The 18304-nt window shown below is 34.7% G+C and overlaps 1 protein-coding gene across 1 annotated transcript; it reads left to right on the plus strand.

Moving 5' to 3' along the window:
* The first annotated feature begins 1053 nt into the window (after window positions 1-1053).
* LOC108346498 (dynamin-2A) lies at window positions 1054-18159 on the plus strand. The gene is made up of 22 exons (XM_017585579.1): window positions 1054-1579; window positions 1796-1846; window positions 1933-2053; window positions 2142-2234; window positions 2325-2386; window positions 2580-2697; window positions 3120-3462; window positions 5065-5212; window positions 7853-7954; window positions 8060-8179; window positions 9810-9893; window positions 9974-10101; window positions 11936-12020; window positions 12133-12271; window positions 12944-13017; window positions 13849-13905; window positions 15006-15153; window positions 15275-15423; window positions 16419-16532; window positions 16613-16680; window positions 17225-17400; window positions 17607-18159. The coding sequence occupies exons 1-22, from the start codon at window positions 1448-1450 to the stop codon at window positions 17837-17839; spliced, it is 2745 nt and encodes a 914-aa protein (XP_017441068.1). The 5' UTR covers window positions 1054-1447; the 3' UTR covers window positions 17840-18159.
* Window positions 18160-18304: the final 145 nt, after the last annotated feature.

An 18304-nucleotide genomic window follows, 5' to 3' on the forward strand; every position in this document is an offset into this window, starting at 1 on the left:
GTCTAGCAATACACATTAGAGGAGTATTTCCATACATCAATTAGACGAATATAGTAAAAGACATTATATGAGTCATTCCATACATTGAATACATAAGTGAGTATATTCATTGAATATGAGTATAAGAATACACATTGGATGAGTATGTTGATAAACTAATCAAAAGAGTCTTGCAACACACAATATACGAGTTTGTTTATATATTAATTAAACGAGTCTAATAATATATATGAGTCTATTCACATTAATTAAGTCTATTAATACACATTAGATGGTTTTATCCATTATTTAATTAGACTGACTTTACTATATACATTATATATGTTTGTTAATATACCAATTAGATGAGTCTAACCATACACACGGGATGAATCTATCTATATACTAATTAGATTAGTTTTAGAACACATATTAAATGAGTTTGTCAATACACTCAATAGTCAAATCTAACACTAAAGTATTAGTATATTCATTAAATTTTATAATTATAACATTTCTTCATAAATTTATTTTACAAACTAGATTAATTATTATATTCACAAATAATAAATAAAAGTTCATTTTTGAATTTAAATATTTATATTTGGAATGAGTATCATTCAGCATAATACTGATACCGAATTCGAGTTTTGTGTAGATAAAAGAATAATCAAAAGAAGAGACAATGTGAGAAATGCATGCTTATCAAACAAATTAAAGTGAAGAAGGGGAATAATATGATTTGAACAATGTAAAATCTTGCGCTTCTTTCAAGCTTTATACAGTTTTTGACTGTTTTCTTTGTAATAAAAAATTGTATCTTTAAAAATTCTTATTTTTCGTGAAATTTTAATTTCTCTGATGTATTATTTTTAACTAGTATCAACGTAAAGAATATATATTTCACAAATTGTTTTCTGACAGCAAGAAATAAAGAAAAAAGAAGTAAAAAGGAGTAAACATAACAATGGATGGTTTTGCATTTCAATATATTTTTAAAAAAAGCACGGGGGCATTACTATGTTAGTTACTGAGGTTATTTTTGGGCGTGTCCTATAGTAAAAAAAGTGTTAATAGTTTGGGAAGTGCGATGGGGCAAGCGATGTTGTTGATATTGGTATGTTATTTTACTAAACGAAACTAAAGTGATTTTTGGTAAAGATTATGGGAGCGCTGAGAATAGAGTAATGTTATGTTATGTCATGCAATAATGAAGGAAAAAGGAAGAAGAAAGTTGCAACAGCAATCGCTATCATCGCAATCAGAATCAGAGAGAGGAAGAAGAGGAGAGGGTGCAGTTGGTTTGGTACGGTGATTTAATTGGAGTTTGGTTAAGAGTCTCCTCCTCCTAGTGTAGTTCTCTCATCACCCTCATTCCGTTTGTCTTTTGCCTTTGCCTTTGCCTTTGCATTTACACCCAACAATCCAATTCAATCGCTCGCCGGAAACCTAAGTTAATTCAGATCCAATGGAGGCAATCGAAGAATTGGTTCAGCTCTCCGATTCTATGCGCCAAGCCGCTGCCGTCCTCGCCGATGAAGATATCGACAGCTACAAACGCCCTACAACTTTCCTCAATGTCGTCGCACTCGGCAATGTCGTGAGTTTTTCTTCCACTCACATTTCTCACATAGTTTCGATCAACATTCAATGTATAAGGGTAGATAAAACATGTGGTATGATGTGATGAGGTAAGTGCAAATTTCACGTGCAAACACACACAAATACTCACATTTGCTATTCATATATCTGTATTGTATGTATAATTCGTTGGATCCGTTGTTAATGCAATACATTTGCCGCGGTGGTGGATCAGGGGGCTGGAAAATCTGCTTCCTTGAATAGCCTCATCGGACATCCTGTTTTGGTATTGCCTATTAGCCTTGCTCTCCTTTTCTTTCATTTCCTCTTTAATCTCTATTTATTTGCCCACTTCCCCGTTGGAAACTGCAGCCAACTGGTGAAAATGGTGCCACCCGGGCTCCCATTAGCATTGAATTGAATAGAGATACCTCAATAAGCAGCAAGTCAATCATCCTTCAAATTGAAAACAAAACTCAACAGGTTTCGGCAAGTAAGAATCACCATCATTCCACAATTGTTTAAATGATATCATTCAATGTTTCTTTTCGTCTTACACTTTTTCCATTTTTTTCTCATAGGCGCCCTTCGACATTCTCTACAGGATAGACTAAGCAAAGGCTCATCTGGTAGGAGCCGTGATGAAATATATCTCAAACTTCGTACCAGTACTGGTAAGCCCATCATCAAATTGTATGTTTCTGCCTCCTTTTATGCTGGCATCATGGGGCTTAATCCGTTTGTTTTGTTCTTAAATTCTACAGCACCTCCGTTGAAATTGATTGACTTGCCTGGATTGGACCAGCGGATAGTGGATGACAAAATGGTGAGTAGGTATATGTTATCTTGTCCTAAGTTTAAATTTCAAATTCGAGTATGTTTCTTTGTGGCCTCAGATCCTTCGCTCTCATTTGATGGTGGTGGGTATGTTTACTTTTAATTATTTCTTAGGTCTATGGTTGTTTTTGAGGCATTCTCCTTGTAGAGAAGTTTGATGTCTTCTCTTTCATCATTTCTAGATCAGTGAATATGTTGAGCACAACGATGCTATTTTGCTGGTAGTAGTTCCTGCTGCTCAGGTGCCAGAAATTTCATCATCACGAGCCCTTAGAGTAGCTAAGGAGTATGACTCAGAATGTAAGTTTTCAGATTATCTTTTTGTCTCCCGCGCCACCCCCCTATCACCCCCTCTCCGAAAAATTAACTCCAGAGTGTTTGATTACCTGTATAAAACCAATCACGAGCCTCAGACAATTCTTCAAATTTGAGTGGTTAGGACTCTTAGGGGTTTTTACTTTTGGTGGCCTCATTTTTTTAAATAAAGTTGAATTCCATGTGAGGTAAAGTGAGCCTGTGCACTATTCTTTAATCTCAAAGTGAATTTGTATGAGGGTGTATATTACTGAAATAATGTCATTCGTGAACCTCCACCTAAGCTTTTTAGAAATTGGTCTTAGACCCAATCAAACCTCTCATGTTTACAAATTCCTTTCTTCTGTTGTACCTAATCATCTTCATAGTACTAGTTCATCTAACCTTTTTGTTGGTTTTAATTGTAGCCACCAGAACTGTTGGTGTTATAAGTAAAATTGATCAAGCTTCATCCGAACCAAAAGCTCTTGCAGCGGTGCAGGCTCTCCTATCGAACCAGGGACCCCCTAAAACCTCTGATATACCATGGGTTGCTTTGATAGGGCAATCTGTTTCTATAGCTTCTACACAGTCTGGGAATGGCTCATCCGAGAATTCATTGGAGACTGCTTGGCGTGCTGAGACTGAAAGTTTGAAATCAATATTGACTGGAGCCCCTCAAAGCAAGCTTGGTAGAATTGCTTTGGTTGAGTCTCTTGCTGGACAGATTCGCAGTCGTATGAAGCTCAGACTTCCAACTCTCCTCACTGGGTATTTATTTTTACTAGCTTATGGTTTGTTATGTGTTGTACATTGTAAATATCATAGTATTTAGCGAAAATTGTTATCATCCACTTTCTTTCGACTGGTGCTTCAAAATTCTCTGTTTGTCTAGCCTTTTGATGTTTTTAAACAGGCTTATCAACATTTGAATGAATGAAAGGAGATACAACCAAGGTTTTAAATAGCGTGCTATAGTACCTCTAAATAGTGTTTTAGCTGTGTGGAGTGGCCCTTACCCGCTACAGGGAATGCTGTAGTGGACTGAATAATAAGGCTATCTATTGATTCCTAAAATTACCTTTGAATAGAGACATGGATATTTTATGACAAAGTTCAGTTACTTATATAGTTTTCTGTTGTTGGATTCCTCTTATATATTGCAATAAATTAATGCACATTCAAAAGAAAATGTCAGAATATTTCTAACCTTGAATGAAATGCCAAGGCATAGTCCTCAATTGTGGCACAGAGTGGGTACACTGCTTGAAGGAGACTATGGTGTATTAGTTTAGTGGTGTGGCTGAAATATTTTTTAGACCCAGAAAAATAATTTCAGATCTGGAAATTTGTTTTGAGGTCTGTGCAGATCGTTTTGAGGTTCCAAAATACCACTACAAAGTGATAATTAGTGGGGTTTTCTTTGGAATTTTTGTACTATATTAACTTTAAAGAAAGAAAAAAGCCCTTCAGCCTGTCATTCTTCTCCCTCTTGAGCCTCTCCAAACTCTCTTTTTTACCTGATGGCACACTCCATATCTGGTGATCCACTTTGTTTTTGGGCACCCCCTTCTCTTCCATTCCTGCAGGTCTTTTTCTTTGTTCGTTTGTTTGTGTTCTGTTTTCTTCATTTTTTCTTTCTCTTCCACATCCAACCCTTGTATTTCCCTTTTTGTCTGTTTTCCTCTTTTTCTTTCACCCACCATCCGATGTCTTTTTCCTTTCTTCACTATCTGTTAGTGTAAAGTATATTATAGTTAAATAGCTGATAGTTAGTATACTATGGAGCTTTCTTTGTATTTGTACAAGTGTTTTCTCTGTAATTGTACAACTGTCAACATTAGACAGCTGTCAGTAAAATGCCTCATAAATAAGTCAGTCTACTTGTGATTGTGAATGTAATGTGAATAATATAATACACAGATTTGTTCATCATTATTTTCTCTCTTCTCTCCATTCACTTTCTCTAAGACTATGAATTTTCTTTTATTTTTTGCTTTAGTATATTAGGAGAGAGGTTGTGCGATATCTGCTGTCTGATTTTCGGGGTCAGCTGCTTTGTGGCAGTATATGGGATTGATCACTGTGATTTTCACAAGTAGACTGGAGAATGGCGTGCAAACATTAAATAATAAGAGAAATTGGAGTGATTACTTAAATTTCCACAGTATGATAAGTGATGAGAGATTGTGTGATTCCATTTCTATTTATATTTCTTACTTTTTGTGTAATATGTTTATTCCCCAATAAAAAATCAAAGCAATTCCAACAGCCTCAGTTTGGGGTTGGTAATTTCCTTTTCTTTCTTTATTTTTAAAGTTAGTTTTGGTTTTGAATGGCCTGAAATCTAGTCCTTTATTATAAATGCTGCAGTCTTCAGGGAAAGTCTCAAATTGTTCAGGAAGAATTAATGAAACTTGGTGAACAAATGGTTAGTAGCTCTGAAGGTACAAGAGCTCTGGCCTTGCAGTTATGCCGTGAATTTGAGGACAAATTTCTTCAACATCTCACTGGAGGCGAGGTTGGTAGTTTTTGTTATTTACTTTTACATTTTATAGGTTACATATTATCTGGGGAAATTTGTGTCAAAAGAGATTGGAGCTTTTCTCATGTGCCATGTTAGAGATTTTGGGAAAAGTAAAGATGGCTAGGTCTTCTGGTCACTGAAGTACTCCTTTCTGCCACAAGCGCCCAGGTTTGAAATCTGGATAAAGGAGGACAAAATATGGCAAGGTCCTTTTGGTGTTGTACAGTTTATGCATTTAGTTGGTGCATTTAAATATGGATAAGTGCTAGAAGTTCCGAGGACAATTGCTTACTGTTACCTTTAGTTTAGTTTGATGCGATCAATTTCTGTGAACTCATAGTTTTATTGGATATTAAACTAGTGTGATTTGTTCAATTGATTTGCATTGCTTCTATACCCTCTCTTAACCAATTTATTTTCTTATAAAAAAATCGTTGAAAAAGTGTTAAAATTATGGGGATTTAGGTATTCTCTTGTATATAATGTGACTGTGTTTCAAAGTGAAAACACTAATTTCAAAGTGATTGGAGAATACTATTCTTGATTGATTAAGGAAACAAGTTGTTAAATATAATGAAATAAAAATACTACACTCTGCCCTTGTACAAGATCATAGATATTTTTAGATTGCTAAAGGGGTAAGTTTGATCCATGGTATCTTTGAAAATACCACCCCAACCCCTCCCATGGACCAAAACATGAAGGGGGAGAGTAATAACCCTTTGGGAAAGTTAGTTGTGGAATCTGTTATGCGTACCTCAGCAGAACTGCAGAAGTGATGCTTGACAACAGGATAAAATAATGCAGCAATCACAAAGGGGGGCTTGAATGAGGGGAATGGAGATCAATGGAGAGGGTGTATCATCATCTAAGTAGTTTAGGTGCAGCTGATGCCACAGGGCTGAAAAAGCACTGCTTTGGTAGATTTCTTTTTACCTTTTTCTGTGTGTTCCTTAATCAGGTTAGGTGGAAATGATCATTCTGCTGCAGCACTAAGTTATTGTAATGATAGTAACAATGTGCAGCAGAACAAGATCTCAGGTCCAAAAGCTTAATACAACAGAATTCAAAGAAAGAAAGATAAGGAGTAAACAAAGATGGAAAAACCCAAACAAATTGTTGGCTTGATGGTAATCAAGTTCTGTGAAAAAAGTTATTCCCAAGGTAGATGTCATGGCTGTAACACCATGTTGAAATTATAGGGTTTAGGCAGGGAAGTAGGAAGAGACATTATAGAACTAAATGGATTTTGTTATTGGGCTTAATGATGTTATGGATGTGATCCCAAGAAAACCCGAGCTTTGTTTTTACTAATAGAAGATCTTAATTAAACAAGGAAACAAATAAACACATACAATTAAAGACAAAAGGCCACTTGATATTTTACAAAGATACTTTCTGGTATTCTAAGATATAATAATGATATTATAAGGTTTTTAATAAATATTCTGATGGAGATCTTCAACAAGGAAGATTCTGTTGGAGCAAGAGATTGCTCAAATGCTAATTAAAGAAAAAATTCCAAGAGAAACACAATTAAAAGCAAAACTGCTCCAAAAAGATCCAATATACTTCAAGGTAGTTGAAGATGTCATAATGATATTCTTAGAAAACGGATTTTAAATCTAAGTCAACTTTACAAAACCGACTTGTAAGTGAAATTTATACCCACTTATATACTATAATTTGATTATTTCTTTAGTCGATGTGAGATCTCCAAAACAATCCTCGCATTGAGTATTGGATGTCTCAAGCGTGTGGTAAATATTTATGGGTGGTTCAATATGAGTGACGTGATAGGCCTAACAATCCTTGCTAATATAAGCTCAAATACAATTGTAGAAAATGAACTTTAAATCTAACTCAACCTCACAAAATCAGTTTCTAACACGAAGTTCACACTCACTTGTATATTATAATTTGGTCATATTCTTTATGAGATCTCCAACAATTGAGTTATTTAAAAAATGCTATAATGGAGGGGTTCAAAGATAAAGATCTTGTTGGACCACCCGAGCTACTAATTCAAGAAAAAATATCCAAAAGTCAGCCCTTTGAAGAGATTGGGCAAATAATAACTGATTTTGTGCTGCAACTTTGTGCACGCGTGTGTTTAAGAGAATTTATTGGCATGAGACCAAAAACTTCTAAGTTAACGAGGATGAGGAGTCCTCCCAACCTAAAGAACAAAACAGAAAACCACTGAGTGAAGAGTGGTAAAAATTATCAAAGGAACAAAGGTTTCTAATCCTTTAACATGTCTATTAATGAAAAGGGATTCACATACAAATTTGAGCATTCTATTTCAACCAAACACACCAAACTACAGTATTGTTTGCACATTACTTAAATATATCTTTATTTCCACCAAAACCGTGAAAGCTCAGCATAAAAAAATATTCCAAGGATCTAGGTTGCACCCAATATTCAGTGAAGATGATGAATAGGGAGGCAAGTAAGCAGTGTAACAATGTAAAGTTGTTGAACCATGTCAATCTGGCTCTCAAAATTATTCAAATGCTTGAACTCTTTACATTGGTCCTTTGATTGGTAATTTGTTTCTTATGTATTCCAAATAAGGGGACAAACATACTATTTTTCTGAATCTAAGTTCTTTCCTCTATTTCCTTGCAGGGTAATGGTTGGAAAGTTGTTGCCAGTTTTGAAGGGAATTTTCCTAACAGAATCAAGCAACTTCCAATTGACAGACACTTTGACATAAACAATGTCAAGAGGGTAAATCTTATCCGTTGATTTGTCATTGTTTATTTAGATTTTAGTTAATCTTAGTTTCTTGACTCTAGAGGTGCTTGCTTATTCCCCCATTTTGGCATATATCAGGTTGTCCTAGAGGCAGATGGATATCAACCTTATCTTATCTCTCCAGAGAAAGGTTTGAGATCCTTAATTAAAGGCGTTCTTGAACTGGCGAAGGAGCCATCACGATTGTGTGTTGATGAGGTATGCTTTTAATGTGTTGTTAATGTTGTTTCAACAGCTGTTAATGTCTCAGATTTGTGTAAAGATTGTCCAAAATAATTTGGGTAGCAGTTACAGACCCGATGATATGTGGATCTTTCAAATGAAAACAGTGGTATATCGTAAGGTGCGACTTGGGAAGTTACATTAGGAGTCTGAACTGTAGGTTGGTGGGGAGCCTTTGGGGGTTGGTTGTCAACCTTCAAAACTGAACAACTAATTACAAGCAGTTGCTTTTAGAATGTGATGCACTTGCTTCATAGTCACTTAAATTAACAAAAAGTTCTTATTTGATTAGATTCTAAGCAATAATTGGCTCAAAGAAATCCATAGCAATGCTAATTTTAAACTAATCAATTTATATGTTTATCACTAGTTAACTTGTTTCTCTTCCATTTTCTCCCTTTTATTTAGCAAAATATTTTAGAAAGTTACTCAAAGATTTAAAACAGTGGTTAATATTAAACTGTCTGTGTTGGACTTTTAGCGGAATAGCTTATGTGGAATGCTTATATGGGTATAGTTTTTATTGTTTGATTTCAACTATTTCCCATTGCATTAGGGGAGTTTTTTATTCTTAACTTGGTAGGTCACCGGAGTTTATGTTTGCCTGATTTCATGAGTTAGGTGTGGTCCGCCATGTTTTTTTTTTGTTTTTTTTTCTTAGTGCTATTTTCTGATGGAAGCTTAATGCTTTCATGACAGAAATTCATATGAAAAACTACTTCTAAACCAAAAGGGGTACAAAGTATATTGTAAAATTACTGCAAATTCATATAGATTTGTATGACTAGTTTTAATGTTTTATACTGCACAGCTCTAAACCAATTCTCAAATTTGCCAAACACCTTTGGATATTCCTTTTTTTTCCTTTGCACCACTGATGCACCTTTGGAACATTTGGGTAATAAAACTATTTATAGCATCTCATGTCATCTGATAGGTTTCTTTTGTCAAGAAACCGATCAACACTCCTCAACTCTCAAGCACACACGAAAAGACACAAAACAATATGTATATTATTGATATATGAGTGAAGCAATGTACAAAGAATCACCCCCAAGGAAGTCTCTCTCCCTCCACTGGAACAATTATCCAGTCTGCACCAAATGTACAAAATGACTAACTACCCTTGTATAGAACACACTCTATTTATAAACTCCCTTCCCCTTTCCACTAACTAACTAACTGTCAAACAACTCTTCCCTCCTAACTGCCCTCATTTCCTAAACCCACTATAACCTATCACCTTATATCCTATCATCATCATGTATTGATTGTTTTCCCACTGATTAGAAGATCCCAACTATCGCCTCATGCATTTAATTTATTTTAACCTTTACTCTTATAGAGATTGACTTATTACCAGGTTTTTGCTTTGCTATTGATATCATCTCGTGAACACTGCAATGTTGCACTTGGTGGTTTTCTTGACCTTCTTTGTAAGAAAGTGTGATCAGAACCAAATTAGGTGTGGAAATAGGTGCATAGGTGCATTTAATGATCATTACTCTTCAGTTCAATGTATCTTAGGAAATAGTGATATTTTAATTGTTCTTTTGAAAATAGTAATTCAGAAAATAAAATCTTTCTTTCTCTCTTCTCATGTTAGGTACATCGTGTGCTTGTGGATCTTGTTTCTGCTTCTGCAAATGCAACACCTGGTCTTGGAAGATATCCTCCATTCAAGAAAGAGGTAAAAATTCTGTGCAGTAATTCATTCATAACTCGGTTTGATTTTTTGAAATTATCTAGCTCATTTTGTACAACTTTCAGATTGTCGTAATTGCAACATCAGCCCTAGAGACATTTAAAGATGAATCCAAAAAGATGGTTGTTGCACTAGTTGATATGGAGCGTGCATTTGTTCCACCTCAACACTTTATCCGTTTAGTCCAGAGGCGGTATGTTCAATACTTGACACTTTTATTTTTTCATTCATGAGACTCTTAGGATAAATTTGGAAGTCAGTAGAATCACCACCTTTGATTTAATTAGGGTAGTTTTTACTCTATCTGTATTGTTTTTATCTTTTACAATATGTACAGCGGTAATATAGCTTTATCTTGTAATTGTTTTGTTGTAACAACTTTTTGACCCCAGTAGCTGATTGTTGGCAACTGTACTTACAAGTAATAGAAAATTAGTTGTAAGCTAGTTAGATTAGATGAATCTTCTCCCTCCTATATAAAAGCCCCCTGTTATATCTTTTCAGTTCAGCTGAATTATAATGATTCTTCTCACAGCTGAATTACCATTTCTAAAATTGTGAAAGAGGTACTTAATCATCCTGGGCCATGACAAGCCGTGATTGTTGAGATGTTGGCCCTTGAACAAAATGGTACATGAGAGTTAGTTCCTCATCCATCTTGAAAGAAGACAGTTGGTTGTTATTATCTGTATTCCATAAAAATTAGACCTAATGGTGAAGTTGATCACCTCAAAACCCAATCGGTAGCAAAAAGGGTATACCCAAATGGGCTTGACTACAGTGATATCTTTTCTCTAGTTGCCACAATAACTAATATCAGACTTTCCTTGCCATAGAAACCTTTCATCATTGGCCTCTTCATCAATTAGATATTAAGAATGTTTTTCTACACGGCGATCTTGAGGAAGATGTCTACATGTAGCAACCTCTTGGGTTTATTGCTTAGGGGGAGTTTGGTCTGGTTTTTAAACTGCATTTCTCTCTCTATGATCTCAAGCAATCTCCACGGGTTTGGTTTGGAAAATTTCAGCCACATTGTCCAAACTTAGTGAGGTAGATCATTTTGGTTTCTATTGTCACACCTCATCTGGAAAATGTGTGTACTTAATGGTGCATCTTGTAGATATAGTCATTATGTGTACTCAAGCAATCTTAGTTAAAGAAACACTTATATAATCATTTTCAAACCAAGGATCTTGAAAGTCTCAAATATTTCTTGGGCATAGAAATAGCTCAATCAAAGGAAGGAGTTGTTATTTGTCAAAGAAATATGTTTTTGACATCATAAAGGACGGGCATGATTGAATGTAAACTAGTGGATTGTCCTATGAATCCAAATCAAAAATTAATTGCAGAACATGAAGAAGGTTTCTTTGATCTAGAAAGATATTGAAGATTGGTTGGAAAACTTATTTATCTTACCATTACTAGACCTGATTTGTCTTTTGCAATGGGAGTTGTGAGTCAATTCATGCAGAATCTTTGTATTGATTATTAGAATGTTGTCATCTGTATCTCAAAGTGGCTCCAAAACAAGGATTACTTTATGAAGATAAAGGAAATACCTGTGTTTGGATATTGTGATGTTGGCCTGCTTCTCCTATGGTCAAACACTCTACTATATGATATTGTGTTTTCTTTGGAAAAAATATTATCTCTAGGAAGAGGAAAAACCAAAATGTTGTTGCACAATCAACTGTTGCAGCTGGGTATAGGACAATGGCATCTCTCACTTGTGAGCTTATATGGGTAAAACAATTCCCCCAAGAATTAGAATTTTATAAGATTTAGCAAATGAAGATGTACTGTGATAACCAATTTGCACTCCATATTACTTTTAATCCTGTGTACCATAAAACGACTAAAGACATAGAAATTGACTATCATCTTGTTCAAATTCAATATCCTCTTTCTCAACCTTGTATTGTATACACATAAATACATTAATTTGTTAACTTTTAACTGTTTGACTGCTGCTGTTTAGAATTAATTTTATATGATTTAATACTTTCAACTAATTTCACTAGAATGGAAAGGCAGCGCCGAGAAGAGGAGCTAAAGAATCGGTCATCCAAGAAGGCACTTGATGCCGAACAATCAATTCTAAATAGGGTAAGGAATAATACAGTTTAAAATGTACATACTTGAATTTGTTACACGTTATACAAGTGTTTAAATTTTGGCTTTATATATACTAGATGTATGTTTCTTTTTTGTTTTCAAGGCAACTAGTCCTCAAACAAATCAACAAAGTGGGGGAAACTTAAAATCACTGAAAGAGAAATCTAGTCAGCAAGACAAGGATACACAAGAGGCATCTTCTGGCTTGAAGACTGCTGGGCCCGAAGGGGAGATAACAGCAGGTTTTTATTATTCATCCCAAAATTTGTATTCCAGGTCTAATATCAACAAGTCTGTCTACTGTGTCTCATGCCCTGACAATCCTTGGAGTATTGACTTTGTAGCCTCCTTTTTTCCTATTCTAAATCCAGAGCTTCAGTATTTGCCTCACTCAATAGTTACCTCAATTTTCTCAGCAGTCACCCTCCATATCCAATAGGACTTGCAGCAGTTGTATATTGACAGACATTGCTTGGTGCATCTTGCTTGTAGCTGATTGTTTAATCACTAAATTGATGGTGCACAGATAGTACATTACACAATCATTTGAAAAGACAGCCTCACTGAAGAGAAAAAATAAATAAATTAAGGATTCTTTTCCATTCCCCCCAACGTTATAAATAATGAACAGAGAAACATGATTATCTTGTTCTGCTTTCCAATTAAGTCATTAGAGATTACAATGACATTGTTTGATCTGTATAGTTAACTCCGCCTAGTGGTTGCTGTGGATATCAACAAATGTTAAGCTTTTAATGCAATTTCCATGGTAGTTATCCATTATTATCCAAGGACCACAACAGTTTCTGTACCTTTCTTTTTGAGCATTCTATCTTTCATGTTTTTCCTCTCACCAAAGTAAGGAATTGAATTTTTCTTAGTTTACTTTGAATTGATTTCAACTCTCGATGCAGGATATATGTTGAAAAAAAGCGGAAAAGGTGGTTGGAGCAGACGATGGTTTGTTTTAAATGAGAAGACTGGCAAGGTTAGTAAATTGTCTCTTTTTATGCTGAATTACACAGTTCAAAACTTCTCTGGACCATCTGGTTTAAACATTTGAGCTTAGAAGTCTTTTAAGCTGTAGCTGCACAGAAGTGTTTCATATGGATAAAAACTTCTTTGGTGAAATTGAAAATGATATTTAGTGAAAACTCTTAGTATACTTCTTGGTTCTTGACATTTCTAGTAATCGAGTTAGTTTACAAATTCCTGAGCATTTCTGTAATATGATGGAATGTAGTCCATTTATGTTATGATTAGCAAAACCTTCATTTTAATTATTAAAACTGACCAGGCTTTGTATCTGTTATTATGAGCTTGAAGTTCTCATATTTTTGTATTGGGAAAAACTCAAACTCACATCAATTAGAGATAATGCAAAATATACAGTACATAAATGGGAATAATATCTACCTTATAAGCTAGGTTTGTAGGATTGTATTAGACCTAGATTTGTTTTGAAAAATGGTATTAAAGCCTATCCTAAATCCATTGAAAGAACCACTCACCTTGTTATATACGTACCAAGCCCAATAGTGTTAGATGTGAGTGGGTGTATTGGGAAAAATCCAAAAACCAAATCAACTAGAGGTAGTGCTAAAATATAGTATATAAATGGATGCGATTCTCGTCTTAGAAGTCAGTTTTATAGGAATGAATTAGACCTAGATCCACTTTGTAAGAATTTGTATTCATTCTCAAGTTTTGTAAATTGTATTTGGATCCTTTTGATATTGGTGCTTATGCTATGAAATGGGAGTACAAAGTACATCTTTCTGAACATGTGCTGAGATTTAACTATACTTTATATTGTCAGCTTGGATACACCAAAAAACAAGAAGAGAGACATTTCCGGGGAGTAATTACATTGGAGGTATGAACTTTTTGGTTGGTATCTTGAATTTATGTTAGAAAGCTTATGAACTTCAATAAACTGTTTCAGGGATACTGGAGAAAAAACAAGGGCAAAACAACCTGTGTAATCAGTTATAAAATTGAAGTGCCATACTGTATTTATGATTTAAGGGAATTTATTGGATTATGATTTTAAAAGACCATGTAAAATTGTTGACTTATAAGATATTTTTGAAAAACTTTTATGATTAAGGTTTTGTACTTTAGATTTTAATGGATTTATATAGTAAGAATTTACAATATTTGAAAAAGCTTAATACATTTGCAAAGGTTTGAAAGAACTCCATATATTTTTTTATAAAACATCCAAAATTACAAGAGTAGATGAAAAGTCATAAATGAACTGATAAAATTTGGATTCAAAAAGTAAAACCAATGCAAATTTTTCAATCTTATACTAGCTAATTGGTTTTAATTTTATGTTCTCTTTTACTAGTCAGATATGTGTTAGCATCTTCTGATGCATGCTACTGGGTTCAAAATCTTAGTTGGTTAAATGGGGGAAGTCATAAGAAAAGTACCAAGTACATATGAATGTCTCTACCATCTTTAACAAGAGCGAATGGATTGTGATGGAAGAAAGAAAAGTCCAACAGCAAGAAGAAAAAGAAAGAGTCTGGAAGTCTCAAGAGTTCAAGTGGGATTGTGTGATGGGTGTGATATTTATACATCCTTTTTAAGAAATCGCATAAAATCAATCAAAATCTCTATTGAAAACTATTATTTTAAAATTTGTATATTTTTTAGTATCAACAAATTTTTTATCAGTTGTAACATACCTTAATTGGATACCACTTTTGAGTTAATTTCCTTTGTTTTTTGTTTATAAAATTAAGTCTTTCAAAATATCCTTCAAAATCCCTAATCCGAGAAACATCCCCAAACACCCTCTGCCCTCACCCCTCTTTTGATTCATTTCTTTCCTGAGGCATATAATCAATGGTTCAGACACAACATAATGCTTTGCTCAAACAGAATTTGAAGTTGACCGGAATAATGACTATTGGTGAACCTTTCAGCATAGTAATGCCATTTTTATTTTTTGGTTGTGCTGATCAGGAATGCATTATTGACGACATTTCTGATGATGATGAAGTCTCCACAAAGAGTTCGAAGGATAAAAAGTCCAACGGACCTGATTCTGGAAAAGCATCGAACCTTGTTTTCAAAATAACAAACAAGGTCCCATATAAGACTGTGATGAAAGGTAATCCCTCTTGTTCTAATTTTTGCATCCTCCCACACGTGTTCCACTTTAAGAATTCTCCACCAGATCTGATTAAACCTCAACTGTGACAACTGACAATATTAAAACATACATTTGGCAGCTCAAAGTTCAGTTTTGTTAAAGGCTGAGAGCATGGCAGATAAGGTTGAGTGGATTAACAAGCTAAGAAATGTTGCACAGGCTAAAGGAGGTCAAGCCATTGGGGAACCAGGTTTTCCTATGCGGCAAAGTCTTTCTGATGGTTCTCTTGTAAGTTTCTATCTATTCTCTTTGATGTGATTCTCTTAGAATTTGGGTTTAGGATCTATGTCAATCTTACAAAACTAGATTTTAAGGTGAGAAATGCCTAAGTTTTTAAGGACTACATTGGCCATTTCTCTAGCTAATGTGAGATTTGAATCTCTTGAAAGATTACGTATTGACAACTACACTCTTGACATTTAACTTTGGGTCCATTTGATAGAGGAGAGTATGAAAATAAAAGGAGGTGAATGATATTAATGTGTGAAATAAAGTGAAAATTAAAGATGTTTGGTTGAAGATAAATAGATAACAAGTGCAGGGATAGAAAGATGAATAGAAATAGAGTGAACAGTACTGTTGGGACCCACTCACTTTTTAATTTTCTCCTCCTTATTTCTTTCATGCCAAAAAATCCAATTGAATTTATCTTTCCTATTTCCACTTCCTCCTTTCCAAATAAACACACCATTATTTTTCTGGTTAGTCACCCATAGGTAGTAGCCCTTTCTGAGACACTGGCAACCAACTTTTCCAAAATTCATTTAATTGACCAATTAACCTCTTAAATTTCGTTTCTTCTCCCGTGATTGGGTCTCAGATATTTGTTGGTTTGTTTGGGATAAATTTGTTGAATACAAAAAATATCCTTTAATAGTGTTATAGTTACATAAATAAGAATCATGCTTTTATGATTACAGATATTGGGATCAGATATTTATAATCAGAAACATCAAGATCATTATAGGATCTTATCTTTATTATGAGAACATATTAAATCTCATTTATTTATTGTATTGATTTCTTTTTTCTCAAGATAGATATAATTTAATAAATATCATCATTCTTCTGGTGGTAAAGATATTTATATAGAAATGAATTATGACGTTTAGGAACTTAACATGGAGTCCTTTATTTATTAGAAGTTACAAACACTAACCAACTTACAGTCCATCTAGAATAGAGTTCATTGTTGTATTTTCATGTTGCAAAATCTTTTGTAGGATACGATGGCTAGAAAACCTGCAGATCCTGAAGAGGAGCTCAGATGGATGTCTCAAGAAGTACGGGGTTATGTTGAAGCTGTTCTTAACAGCCTTGCTGCTAATGTCCCAAAAGTGAGTTTATTTTATCAACTGCCACAATTTTCTCTTCGATTTGACGCTGTTTGTAAGATCATTTCACTCGGTCTAAGCAGGCAGTTGTTCTTTGCCAAGTAGAGAAAGCCAAGGAAGACATGCTCAACCAGTTATACAGTTCCATCAGGTAAGTGCTGTCGTTTCTCATCATATTACTGGATGACTATCGAGTGTGTTGCATCTTAGTGGATACCATGTTATGTAGTGACATTCAACCTATATTCACTTTGGTCAATATTAATGTTCATGCACCCTACGGTTATATTAATCTACTTGTTGTATTCAACCACACATGTGTGAATTTGATCATAAGGTGAATGCTCCTATGGATTTTGTTTTTCAATGCTTTGCTTGGGTATGTCTTGGGGATCAACACAGACTTTTGGTTTGGGTACACAAGTAGATTAAGTTTATGAAGTTGCCATTGCATGCTCCTTCTTTTTTCTTGACTTTTCTCTTTAGTAGGACTTCATTGTGATCTTAACATATCCCTAGTAGTTCTTTCCCTCTTTTGTCTAATAATTCTTTTGTTTGCGATAAATAGTAATATTTGAATCTTTGATTCTATTCATTTAATCTTGAACAATTCAGTTATTACAATTTTCTATTAAGCAATGGAACCATTTGGCAGTGAAAATTAAGTGTACTACTATTAATGTTGTGGTTGGCAGCGCCCAAAGCTCTGCAAAAATTGAGGAGCTGCTCCAGGAAGACCGCAATGCCAAGAACAAAAGGGAGCGAATTCAGAAACAGTCTTCCCTTCTTTCAAAGCTCACTAGGCAGCTTGGTGTCCATGACAATAGAGCTGCTGCAGCATCCAATTGGTCCGACAGAGGGGGTGCAGCAGGTAATGTCTTCGCATTTGACTAAGGTCTTACTTTCCATGAAAGTTTAGCTGGTTTGCTAGCTATTTCAGAAGACCTTTAGCTGTTGTTGAAGAAAGAATATTGTAACTCTCCTCGAATAATTTGTGCAGACTTCGCATATGCATCAGTTAAGATATAGACTTATTTTGTTGATTTTTCATATAATTTTGGAAAAATAATTATGCAGAAAGCAGCCCAAGAAGCTCTGGACCCTCGTCAGGTGATGATTGGAGGTCGGCCTTTGATGCTGCTGCCAATGGTCCAAGCGACTTATCATCTAGGTATGGTTCTGGTGGTCATAGTAGACGTTACAGTGACCCATCCCAAAATGGTGATGCGAGTTCAGGCTCCAATTCTAATAGTCGCAGGACACCAACTCGGCTGCCTCCTGCTCCTCCGCAATCTGGTCCAAGATATTAGATAAAGCAACATGTGGTTTTTATAAAAAATATGCATTCTTGCACTTTCTGTTTTTTCTACTTGAGACTGTCCCACCTCCTTTTAGAGACTTTAGTCGGAATGTTATAGTTTTGTAGATAAGTAAAGTTTTCACTTCTCACTCATCTTGCGGTCATACGCAGTATGTGTCCAATTTTAGTCTCTACTGGGTATGTGGGGGCATTGTTGGGTGAGATAATTTTGTGTCTTCCCCACATTCTTTTCCTCTTACAAATGTAATTGTTTTGTATCCAATGTCATTATCAGCATTCATATCAAATGCTTTTTTGTTTTTCCGTCTACTTTATTGAACGCTAATTATTTCTGGTTGGTATTAGTATATGATGAATAAAGTTTGTGGTTATTAAGGTCAAGATAAAAACCTTTTAGACCCTTCCAAATTGAAAAATATCTTTTTAAATGAAGATATAACTATGAACATTAGCA

Source organism: Vigna angularis, chromosome 1, assembly GCF_016808095.1.
Source record: "Vigna angularis cultivar LongXiaoDou No.4 chromosome 1, ASM1680809v1, whole genome shotgun sequence".
NCBI lineage: Eukaryota > Viridiplantae > Streptophyta > Magnoliopsida > Fabales > Fabaceae > Vigna > Vigna angularis.

Bases quoted from the DNA above. Each gene is read 5' to 3' on its own strand.
- LOC108346498 (XM_017585579.1), top strand. From the start codon at position 1,448: ATGGAGGCAATCGAAGAATTGGTTCAGCTCTCCGATTCTATGCGCCAA. The intron at 2,235-2,324 runs GTAAGCCCATCA...TAAATTCTACAG, and splicing joins CAAACTTCGTACCAGTACTG to CACCTCCGTTGAAATTGATT. The intron at 9,894-9,973 runs GTAAAAATTCTG...TACAACTTTCAG, and splicing joins ATCCTCCATTCAAGAAAGAG to ATTGTCGTAATTGCAACATC.